This window comes from Lampetra fluviatilis, chromosome 50, assembly GCF_964198595.1.
Source record: "Lampetra fluviatilis chromosome 50, kcLamFluv1.1, whole genome shotgun sequence".
Taxonomy (NCBI): Eukaryota; Metazoa; Chordata; class Hyperoartia; order Petromyzontiformes; family Petromyzontidae; genus Lampetra; species Lampetra fluviatilis.
Genome location: NC_136324.1, coordinates 2,775,854 through 2,788,817, shown reverse-complemented (window position 1 = coordinate 2,788,817; position 12,964 = coordinate 2,775,854). Strand labels below are relative to the sequence as shown.

At 53.6% G+C, this 12,964-nt stretch overlaps 1 protein-coding gene across 1 annotated transcript in view; it reads left to right on the top strand.

Moving 5' to 3' along the window:
- Positions 1–12,964, top strand: part of LOC144948618 (uncharacterized) — a 132,634-nt gene continuing 119,670 nt past the window's right edge. Inside the window, exon 1 of the mRNA XM_078878224.1 lies at positions 1–1,319. Coding sequence (XP_078734350.1) covers positions 1,031–1,319 — 289 coding nt within the window. The 5' untranslated portion in view covers positions 1–1,030. The remainder of the gene's footprint in view (positions 1,320–12,964) is intronic.

The window sequence follows — 12,964 nt, the reverse complement described above, 5'->3', positions numbered from 1 at the left end:
AGGGAGACGCGGGAGAGAATGGGAGGGGAGAGCGGCGGATGAGAGGCACAGAGAGAGAGAGCGAGTGTGGCGGGCGAGAGACATAGAGAAGGAGCGCTGTGGATTCCTTGTTAACGCTGCTGCTGCTGCTACATGTTAGAGACACACACACAGAGACACACACACACAGAGAGAGACACAATAGACGCAGAGACAGAGGGAGCCACACGCATCGACACGAGAGAGACAGCGGCACGATTCATCGCTGCTACAACTACGACTACACATTAGCGAGAGAGAGCGAGTGAGTGTGTGCTAGAGAGACACAGAGGCACCACCCACAGAGAACAGGGAGAGAGAGAGATGTGGGGAGGGGACACAGACTGCTCCGTGTGTTGCCTGTGAACATGGCGAGCCGGCGAGGTGCGCACATCGATCAGCGGCAGCGGCACGAGCGGCGGCGCAGGTGAATCACCCGCACGGCGCTCACCACCGGCTCGCTCACCTGCGCCGGGCGTGTGAGATGCTCACCACCATCACCACCGCCACCACCAGCTCCTGCCGTCACTTCTGCCCCCTTCGCTCCGATCACGAAGCGCGGAGACTCCGGGAGACGCTGCAGCCGTCACCTCTCCTTCGCACCTCCTCCCGGCGCGTCTCGTAACCCCCGATCGGTGGCGGCGGAACAGCGAAGCGAACCTCCTCGGAGGGTCGAGGAGCAAGACGACCCGATAGCCCCCGGGGGGGGGGGGGGGGCGCATCGCCCAACTCGAGCTGCCCCAGGTGAGATTCTACAGGTGAGATTCTACAGGTGAGATCCTGCCGTCGGGATCATCCGAGGCACGCCGAGATCCTTCCACCCCGAGAAGGCTCCCGTCCGTCAACGATCTTCGGGGCCAAGGTCACCCGCGGGAGAAGATCCGACAGCCGGGACCTCACCGTTACCCATCGAGGCACCCGAACCGATTGGTCCGTCGAGATCCTCTCGTTCAGATCGTCCGACAAGTTCCTAGACTCTCCATCACCACCATCACCACCCACCACCGCGACCATGCCGTTCTACAAGCGGGTGCTGAGTCCCGGCGGTGGCGACGACGCGGGCGCCACGAACCCGCGTGGCCGCGCATCGGAACCTTGCGAGGACCTGGGTCACGCCTCCAGCCGGGCCCTGGGGGACACTCTGCGTCAGCTGGCCGGCCTCGCTCGCCACGCTCTCGGCATGTTCGCCGAGCTGGAAGCGGCGGCGAGATTGGTGGCTCTGCGTTCCGAGAGACTGGAGGGTCGGGTTCGAGCCCTGCGCGCAGCATCCGCGGCGCTCGACTGCAGGGCCGTGGCAGTGCGTGAGTAGTGGGGTCGGGGTTGGGGCTCGCAACGCACGCACGGACGCGCGCGGCAGCAGGCACGAGGCTTGTGCCAGGCTAGGTGCACTTTGAGGGTGTCACGCGAAGCGCTGGTACAGGGTGTCACGGGGCTCGGGTGCCATGGGTTGATTGAGATGACCGGCACACTGCTACACACACACTACTACACCCACACTACTACTACACACACTACTACACACACTACTACACACACTACTACACACACTACTACACACACACACTACTACACACACCACTACTATACACACACACTACTACACACACACACCACTACTACACACACTACTACACACACACACCACTACTACACACACTACTATACACACACACTACTACACACACACCACTACTACACACACACTACACACACACACTACTACACACACACACTACTACACACACCACTACTACACACACTACTACACACACTACTACACACACACTACTACACACACTACTACAACAACAACAACCGCCATTCGCCACTAAGTGGCGGTGACGTCACCACGACGCTTGTGCCAGGCCATGTGCACCCTGAGGCCACGTGAAGTGTCGAACGCCCGCTGGCAGGAGGTCACGGGGCAGACCCAGGTGCCACGGGTCGACTGACCGAGATGACCGAGATGACTGGCTGATGCACCACCTGTGCCCCCTACTGTGCCAACTTGCTGTGCTTTAGCCACCCGGCGCTCCGCACTACTACACACACACACTACTACACACACTACTACACACACACACTACCACACACACACACTACTACACACACACACTACTACACACACACACTACTACACACACACTACTACACACACACACTACTACACACACACTACTCAACACTACTACTACACACACACTACTACACAAAAGATATAGCCTTAACAGACTGTAGGGGCAAGTTCTGTTAAGCGAGCACCTATGCAGGCCGGATCGACACACGAGGTGGTGGGTGGCCAGCACCACACCAGCACACACACACGGAGACACACGTGTACACACCAGAGGTGGGACAAAGTCATTGTTATGCAAGTCCAAGTCGAGTCGCAAGTCATCAAATTCATGACTCGAGTCTGACTCGAGTCCAAGTCACATGACTCGAGTCCACATCTCATAGGTGGGACAAAGTCATTGTTATGCAAGTCCAAGTCGAGTCGCAAGTCATCAAATTCATGACTCGAGTCTGACTCGAGTCCAAGTCACATGACTCGAGTCCACACCTCTGGTACACACACACGTGTACACACACATACAGAGAGACACACGTACACACACGTGTACACACACACACGGAGACGCACAAAGACACCGGTACACACTCGGGCTCACGGACATTTTATGAAACCACGAGCAGCCTTATTTCCCCGTGCAGATGTTACACGTGCCAATAATTGGAGCGTGGTTGTGAACTGTCTAATCCCACTATTACATTCCTCTCTCCACGTTGTGTGCGTGCGTCTGTAGGCCTGTGTGTCATGATAATTGTCGTGGGGACCGGGGTGGCGCAGCGGTTAGCGCGCTGCGCTTCGAACCCGGTAACCCGGGTTCGATTCCCCGCTCACGGCCAACATCGGTGACGATTATCTGAACCGTTTGCTGGGCCTCACCTAGGTTGACTCAGCCTCAAATGAGTACCCGGTGCGGTGTGTAAACATCGCCACTAGGGAGACAAAGGCGGCCGGGCGTGGTGTTGGAAGCGCACTTGGTCAGCTGTGTGCAATGTCTCGCTTCATTGAAACGAGTGGAGCCACACAACAGACCCCCCCCCCCTGCCCAATGAATGAACGAATGGATGATGCGCGCATCGCACACAAACAACACACGCACCGCTGCTACACAACGCGTCTGCCTTGAATGGAAAGTACAATTCTATTGTCTCCCACACTACTTAACCAGGGTCTTGGGCTCCCACCGAGGATGTCCCGGTAGAACGGAGCATTTGACACTTGACTATACAGCCATCGTGCAGAGGTGGGCCCGTACCGGATGCGTCGTGCGGTGTACGGATTATGACATTTGGTGGGGTAAGCCGCATGGCCGAGAAGGCAAAGCTACACGTGTCTTTTTCTTTTTTTCCCTGGACACGGGGTGTGCCCGCTTCGTTGCCACACATCGCTGAAGACGCAAGCGTTTCCAAAGCAGCGCCATGTGACGTGAACGAGTATTGTTGTAGTTCTGTCACCTCTACGGGCTGCTAACGAAGATACCTGGTGCAGATTTGCTCCCTGCGTGAATGTGTGTGTGTGTTGAGCACGTATGGGGAGCGGTGGCGCAGTGATTAGCGCACTGCGCTTAGAACCCGGCGACCCGCTCCGCCCCTGAGTCTCTCTGAGGTCGACTCAGCCTTAAATAGGTACCTGGTGTGGTGTGAAAAACGTCAGTTCTGGGGATACAAAGGCAGCCTTGCGTGGTATTGTTGGACATGTACCATCAGCCACGTGGTGCAGTACCGGCATTCATAGGTGCTCGCTTAACAGCATAACAGCACTTGCCCCAGCAGTGTTTTAAAATCCTACCCGGGGCCTCCTGTGTCTTTGTTGTGCATGCTGTATCCCGTTACATATACGCAAGTTATGCGGTGAGCCAATGTTTGCAATGTATATTATAAATATGCGCATAGCATGACTATTATTACCGCCCCCAGTTATGTAAGGTTGGCTGTCGTTGACCCCTTAAGGCGCAGCCTATTTAAAGGCACAACGCTCGGTCGAGTTTTGGTGACCCGCTGAAACGGGGAGCCGTGCCTCTGATATCCAATTTTCCGGATTATAAGACGCACCGCACATTCCCCCCCACCCCCCCATGTACTTTCAAGCAAAAGTAGAGGGAAGGGTGCGTCTTATAATCCGGTGTGTGTTACCAAATTGATATCCAATTACAAGTGACGCTACGGGCCCCGCACTTTCAAGGGCCCCGCGCTAAATGCTTTCAAGCTATCAATTAGTGATTCTGCACATGCTCTATTATCATAGTACTATACCGCCTTCAACTTTTATGAACGACTACTGGGTGTTTAAGGTTAGCGGTTTGTCGCATTATCTGGCTGTATAGCGAATGAAAAAATACAATTACTTTACTATGCAAGTTATCTTTTTTTTTAAACTTAGGGCCCCTTTATAACATCATGCTACAGGCCCCGCACTACCTTCATCCGGCACTGACCGCACGCAGCCAACGTTGTTGTCAACAAAGCGGCAATAGATCCGGTAATAAGAGAGGAGAGAGATGGCCCAACAAAAAAATAAGGAACCCAACTTAGTTTCACTTTCCAAATCAAAGAACGCAGAGGCTGGTGCCACGGCGGCTTTGACGGACACGCGGGCACGCTGGCCTTACCACCCAGAGGTGCCACCAGGTTAGATTCGATCTCCTGGCGCGGCAGTTGAAACAACGGTGCAAAGTTTATTAAATCCACATCGCCCCGCCCGGCCCGTCCGCCTCTGTCCACCCAGCGGCATGGATGATGGTTAAATCAGTTGGTCGATCAGCAGGCCGGGTCACGCGTGGTGGGGTAAAGTGTGGGTACTTCCACCTCTTCCAACGTAGTTTGGAAGAGTAGGCCAAGCGTTAGCTTCTAGATCGGCTCTCTGGAGTGTGGTTGGGGTAAAGCTCCCTTCAGTGGAGGCCGTTCAGCTAGCAGTGGTGTGAGCAAGACATTTCAGGGCAGCACCTTTACCTTGGTATTGTATTGATCAAAAAGGCTCTGGATATTTGTTGAGTAAAGACCGAACCGCGTCCTCTTGGCGAATGTTCCGGGTTTTTTTCGAGTGAATACGTGCCGATGTCACCATAATCACCACCATCTCAACCATCATCATCACCATCACCACCATCATCACCACCATCTCAACCATCATCATCATCACCACCATCATCATCATCACCATCACCACCATCATCACCACCGTCATCATCACCATCACCACCATCATCACCACCATCTCAACCATCATCATCATCACCGCCATCATCACCACCATCATCACCACCATCTCAACCATCATCATCATCATCACCGCCATCATCACCACCATCTCAACCATCATCATCATCACCACCATCCCAACCATCATCACCATCACCACCATCATCACCACCATCTCAACCATCATCATCATCACCGCCATCATCACCACCATTTCAACCATCATCATCATCACCGCCATCATCACCACCATCATCACCACCATCTCAACCATCATTATCACCACCATCATCACCACCATCTCAACCATCATCATCATCATCATCACCGCCACCATCACCACCACCATCATCACCATCACCACCATTATCACCACCATCATTACCACCATCATCACCACCGCCAACACTGGGGGCAATTTGCCAGCCTGATTTGATGTCTTGGCCGATTCACCAAGATGTGAATCTGTTCCCATGTTTTGTATAAGAGGCGAGTGAGCGCGTGAGGTTTACCTCCTAAATCTGTTCACGGAGGAGAAGCCTTACTTTTCATTATAAAGCAATTTATTCATTTATTTACCCGGTGAAGCCTCACTGAGCCTCCAGGTTCCTTATTTTTTATTTGGCCGGTTTCAACAAAACCAAAAAAAGGTTTGGCCTCACGTGGAGAGGAAACCGCGGAGAAAAAACAAATTCCGCATACGAATGATTTAACACTCAAAACTCAACACGGATCGATTCCAGAATCAGCTTTCCGTGCTTTGCAGACAACCACATCGCGTAAACAAAACGAATGTTTTTTTTCTCTCCTGTAGTTTCATCCATTCGTCGCTGACATCTCCTCCCCCCCCCACGAGGTGGAAGAGGGCACCATTATGATTCAGCTCGGGCGGGTTTCGAGATCAGCCTCGGCGTCGTTGCCATTGAAATGTTAAACGTTGGCAAATGTTTGCGCGGCACGCACGCACGCTCGCTCGGCAAGAGGTGGACAGCGGGGAGTCTGATCCTCACGCATCAGAAACACGTGCTCGGACTCGAAGGGCCTTTAAGGAGACGTCCTTTTTGCAACAGGCAGTGTCTCTGCCTGCCACCGTATGACAATACCCAAGGGAGTCTTTATCAACCCGGCCTCGTTCATTTATTCAAATGACCATGCTGCCACCTACATCCCACCAGAGGGGGGTTGGCCTGCGGAGAGAGGAAGAGAGAGACAATAACCTGGTTAACACGGAGGCTTTCGCGACCGTTATTATCCATAATATCGTTTTTTTGGGTTCGATCGCGTAAATATAAATGTGTCGTTAAACCTTACTACGGTAATTGGCTGTGCCGGGTGGCGACGGGTTTAACGACACATTTATATTTACGCGGTCTAACCCAAAAAAACTTTATTATGGATAGACAATAATTATACCGTGGAATATCACAGCCCTTTGTCAGTCCACTGCTGGATGAAGGCCTTCCAACACATATCGGCCGTGGGGGGGGGGGGGCGGCGATTGTTTGACCATACTTCACTGTGCTGGTCAGTTGCGGGTTGGTTAAAGGGGAAAGGGGAGGAGAGACCGATTCTGATCGATGCTGCCCGAGGCTGGGAATCGAACTCGGCTCACCGGGTTTTAGGTGCTCGTGTGAGCGTTCACCACTGTGCCCACTGTGCCCCACAATGTAACCGTGGGGTCAGCGGATGAGCCTCTTCTTAAAGTGTTATCGGCTTTCCCCACGGTCTCCCGTAAGGGAAAGTGAGTACGGTCATCAACGACACCGACTCCTCGCTTTCCATTTGCTCTGAAGGAGGCTCATCGCCGAGAAACATCATCCTGTTATATGTAACGTATTGACGAATATGGTGAGAGTCTTATTTCCATTCTGGTGTGTGCCATGGATTGGTGTAGGCCAGGAATTGGTGTGGGCCATGGGTGAGTGTTGGCCATGGGTTGGTGTGGGCCATGGGTTTGTGTGTTTCATAGGTTGGTGTGGGACATGGAATTATTTGGGGCATGGAGAGGGCAGATGGCAGCAGCAGGGTTGGGTTCTCGGCGAGGGTGTCGGCTGTATTGCTGCAGGTGTCACTTTACAATGAGCATCACACCAGAGGCATGTGGTGTGATGGTGCCGCTGGTGGTCGTGGTTGTTACTTAATATATAATAGAGACAGACAGATAAGGGGAAAGGCGGGGGTGGTGTGTTTTACCCTAGGGGTATCAGGGGATAAACATTGCTGTGCCTATTTTCCTCTTGCTATAGACCACCCACCTACCAGCCCCGATCCAACCATACTCCGTGCGTAGCCAGCACATACGCAAAAATCTCACCCTGCAGGCAGCTGGGGCGAGTGCTTCCAGCGAGCGCCTATTGTGGCACATGCGATGCACGCAATCATCACGTTCACCACACCACACAGACACTGCACCAGGCGCAGCAACAACAACAACGCCGGTCGACATTCAGTGGTGGTGACGCCACCGCTTGTGCCATGCTAGGTGCACAAACGAAGACAAAGATCCCCCGTATAGCCTTCACATCCTTTTGGGGCAAGTGGTGTTAGCGAGCACCTATGAAGGCCGGCGCGGCACACGGAGGGGGTGGGCGGCCAGCACCACGCCGCCTTTGTCTCCCCAGTCGCGATGTTTACACACCGCACCAGGTACTCATTCGAGGCCGAGTCGACCTAGCAGAGGCCCAGGACCGGTTGATTCAGATAATGGCGTCACCGGTGTTGGTGGCCGTGAGCGGGAATCGAACTCGGGTCGCCGGGCATCGTAGCGCAGCGCTGCGCGAACCGCTGCACCACCGCTCCCCACGTGGTCCGCACCACCCTCCACAGCCGCCGTGAGGACGTGGCGTCACGTGGGGTCCACATGCCTCCTGGACGCTGTATTTAGAACTTGCTTCTTTGTGATGTTTTTGTTATCCCCCCCCCCGCACCTCCGATAAGCATGGCTGGTTACGTATGGTGCGAAAGAAGTTCAACATACGTACATGGGTGGGTCAGCAGGGGAGTGGGTGGGTGAGTGAGTGAGTTGATGAGTGGGTGAGTGAGTGGGTGAGTGAGTGGGTGAGTTGATGAGTGGGTGAGTGGGTGGGTGGGTGAGTGAGTGAGTGGGTGGGTGGGTGGGTGAGTGGGTGAGTGGGTGGGTGGGTGGGTGGGTGTGAGTGGGTGGGTGGGTGAGTGAGTGAGTTGGTGAGTGAGTGGGTGAGTGGGTGGATGGGTTGGGTGAGTGAGTGAGTGACTGAATGAGTGGGTGAGTGAGTGGGTGGCTCAGTAAGTGCATGGATTTGCGGGTGAGTGGGTGAGCGGCTGACCATCGAACAAAGACGGTCACCAGAGCGCGCGCTTTCAGATGCGTTTCTGCGGCCGTCTGGAACGCTCTTCTTCCCTATACGAGGAAGCTACTGGAGCTATGCCACTTTTAAATCACCTCGATCGAAAACTCAATTCTTTAGAACTGCTTCTTGTGTTTAGGTTGCTGCCCCCCCTCCCCCAACGCTTTCACCTCCGATGAACACGGTTGGCTACGTACGGTGCGAAAGAAGTTCGACGCACATACACATACGTACAACAAAGTCAACGGCCGAGGGGTATGGGCGAGGGGATGATGGGTGGACGTGGGGTTAGCAGGGCACCTGGTTCTGGGGGAAGGCTTCTCTCTCTGCTCACCGCCGCAGACTTCAAACGCTCGCCGCTGCGCGAGACGGAGGCGCCGCTTTGCAGGTGCGTGAGCCGAGGCGAAACGACCCGAAGGGAAAATGAAAATGTTGCTTGGGTTATAGATTTTTTTCTTTCTTTCTTCCTCTTCTTCTTCCGTCTCTCATCTTTATTTATTATTATTACTGCTGCTGCTCCTACCATAGCATCGTTTAAAAGGAAATTCTCTCTCCCGTCTCTGATTTCACGAAACGAGGGGAGGGATGCCTCGTGTGAGGTGGGGGGAGGGGGGCAATGGTTTCTTTTTTTGGTGTGGCCAGATAACACGTGTCAGGTTAACGGAGACAAAACAACAGTGTGTGTCTGTGTGTGTGTCCGCTGTGTGTGTGTGTCCGCTGTGTGTGTGTGTCCGCTGTGTGTGTGTGTCCGCTGTGTGTGTGCACATTTCCCTGTGTGTGTGTCCGCTGTGTGTGTGTGTCCGCTGTGTGTGTGTCCGCTGTGTGTGTGTGTGTCCGCTGTATGTGTGTGTGTGTCCGCTGTATGTGTGTGTGTCCGCTGTGTGTGTGTGTGCCTGAGTGTGTGTCCGCTGTGTGTGTGCACATTTCCCTGTGTGTGTGCACATTTCCCTGTGTGTGTGTACCTGTGTGTGTCCGCTGTGTGTGTGTGTGCCTGTGTGTGTGTCCGCTGTGTGTGTGCACATTTCCCTGTGTGTGTGTGTGTTTGTGTGGGGAGCGGTAGTGTAGCGGTCAGTGCACTGCGCTACGAAACCGGCGCGCCGAGTTCGATTCCCGCTCACGGCCAACACCAGTGACGATTATTTGAACCGGTTCTGAGCCTCCCCTAGGTCGACTCAGTCTCAAATGAGTACCCGGTGCGTTGTGTTAAAAAACACACACGAGGGAGACAAAGGCGGCCGGGCGTGGTGCTGGCCACCCACCCCCTCGTTTGCCGTGCCGGCCTTCATAGGTGCTCGCTACCAGCATTTGCCCCAACAGTCTGTTAAGGCTACACGGGGATCTTTGTCTTTGTTGTGTGTTTGTGTGCATGCGTGTGCCTGTGCGCGTGCTTTTGTGCGTGCCTCTGCAACCCCAGAGGGCCTCCCTCGGGAGACACGTGCGTCTTGTCGTGGGGCTCTCTTCTCGTCGCAATCGGGCTCTCTTCTCGTCGCAAATAAAGGGAACGAATGCACGAATGCATTTTCAGCCCTTGAGAATCCCATTCATCTTTTCATTCATTCATTAATTCGTGACCTTTATTCGTGTCCAGGTGAGGAGAGAGCCCCATTGAGACTGCGTGTCCATTTTGAAAAAAGGAGACAGACGTGGGGAGGGGTGGGGAGGGTGGTGGTACAAATATTGCAGACGTAAAGGCACGTGGAACAATAATCGCTTCGAGCAGCAGAGCAGTCAACAACAGCGTCAAATCAAGTGGGAGCGATGTCGTATCCAGGTGAATGTTCCGTGATTTCGGACGTCTAGACGTTTGGTTTTTATTAGAGAAAGGCGAGTCATAGGGAGGGGGGGTGGTGGCTGTGGTTTTGACGGGCGCACCTGTGCACGGGGTGAGCTACAGGGGCTGCAGGGGTCACGGCCGTCGCGTTTCCAGATTTACCGGCGTGCGTTCGTATGAACGTGACGGCGATGCGAGTGCGCGGTGGTCACGTGTCCACAAATCGAGCGCCGCCACTGCTTTCGGTGCGGCTGCGCGTGCCGAGACACGGGCAGACAGAGCGCTCTCCGACTCAAGTGATCAGCATAATAATAATAATTTAAATGTATAAATCATCGAGGCACTGGTGCTCTCGTTTCCCCACCACTCGCCCACTGACCTCGTGGTGAAAGTTCCGTATTGCTGCGGTGGGGTCGAGTTTACCCAACCCTCACTCAAAGTGGTACTGATTTTAGGAATCCTGGAGAGATGATGGGTTGAGTCGACCACATTCCCTCCCCCCCCCCACAACCACAATTAGAACTCGCGGACTTTGGCTTGCGAGCCAAAACACGATTCCTCGAGCTTGACGTGCGGTCGTATGAACCGGATAGCCAAGTAGCATGCGGTACGCTATGTGTGCTGTTTGGCTATGCGGTGGCATTGGTCTAATGGGCAACGCCCTGCTGATGACGCTCACGGAGATCGAAACGGACCACAGGATTTTGTCTGTTGAAAACAAACGCTGCAGCGATGCGTCGATTTGGGACTGCCTTTGTTCGGCGGATTATACGGTATTTAGATTTGGCAGGAAAGAACCCCGGGGTTAACTCCTCTCATTCTGAATAATGTCGAGTCGGCAAACTCTCTCTCTCCAATTCATTGTACTCTGTATATGTGTGTGTGTGTGCGGGTAGTGGTGAGCGCACTGCACTACAAACCTGGCGGGCCGAGTTCAATTCCCGCTCATGGCCAACATCGGTGACAAATCTCTGAATCGGTCCTGGGCCTTCCTGCAAAATCGACTCAGACGTGAATTGAGTATCTAGTGCGGTGTGTAAAACCAACATTGGCCCTGCTAGGTGCTTGCCAACAGCACTTGCCCCAACAGTCTGACGAAGGCTATACGGGGGACCTTTGTCTTTGTGTGTTGTGGAGGTGCACCTGGAGTTGGGGGCGAGGTTGAACGTGATGGTCGTGTCACCGCAATATTTATCGCCGGCCCCTCTATTTCAAAAACCGTTTGCAAGATCTTACACTAATGCCAAATTGTTCATGAGCAATCATTATCTACAACTGAGAGTTTTGTTCAAGCACGTACGCTTTCACGACCAATATTATTCGCAGTAGAGGTTTTCTGGGTATGCAACCAACTTGTAACGAATTGGCACGTTTTGTTCACGTGACAAACCTTACTAATTGGCTGTGTCGGGTGGCGGCGGGTTTAACGCCACATTTTTATATTTACGCGATCTAACCCCCCAAAAAAACCCTCCATTATGAATTGGGAGTTTGTTTGAGGTACATGTAACGTTACGTGCGATGAAACATTCACTTACACGCTACCAACGTCGCTTGCCGCAGTCGGCGACTTCGTGCTGTGATGGTTCCACCTGAAGACGGAAGCTTGTGTTGCCTCCGAAACGTCGTGATTTTTATTTTTATTTTACTTTTATTAATTTAAATTTTTTACCTACGTGACTTTACCGAAAAAACCTAAGAATATGAATCCTTGCAGTCACGAAAGCTTCAAATCTAGAATCGCGTTCCGCCGTCGTAGTTTCGCGCGGAGACCTTCACGACCTTCACGACCTTTGCTGCACTTCGCCGTTTTCCGAGCGAGGGGTCGAGCCGGTGTGCTGGTCAAATTCGAGCTCTCATAACTCTCATAACCCCCCCCCTCCTCGCCACCCGACACCTTAAAAAAAAGTCGTCAAATAATTTTGCTTTTCAGCAGGCCGGCACGCGTTGCTTACAGCCAGCAAAACTTTGACGACTTTGATTTATTTGCGTGACGTGGTGGAGGGTACGTGCACTCATTTGGTATCAACACCTACACGACCTAACCCTAAAATGTATTACGAATCAATCTGCCTGCTGACAGTTCTTGAAGAAGCTCTCAGCACGTGGCGTGAAAAACGTCGGACATCGTGCCGAAAATACAGCGCCAGGAAGGCGCGACGGCGAAAACTTAAAACGCACGCCGCGGGTCGTGTGGGCCCCCTAGGAAATATTCGGCTGGATGTGCCATTGCTTGTGCGTGTGAGCGTGCGCGTGAGCGCGCGCGTGTGTGCGTCTGCGTGCGTGTGTGCGCCTGTGTGCACGTGTGTGCGTGAGTCTGCGTGCGTGAGCGCGTGGATAATGGCAGGGGTCGTTAACTCGACAGTTGTAAATTTGTCCACTCGGATGCAGCCTGCCAGGGAATGGACGATGGCTCAATTCTGGCGCTTGTGTGGTCCGCGTGCGGAGGGCCGCGCCACCGCGGGGCTGTTTGCGTTGCCGTTAGTCAGTTCCTCTTTTCGCTCCCGCGGTTTGGCCGGAGCAAACAGCGCGCGGGCAGCGCCTCCCGCACAATGGGAGAAGGCGTGAGACGACGGCAATT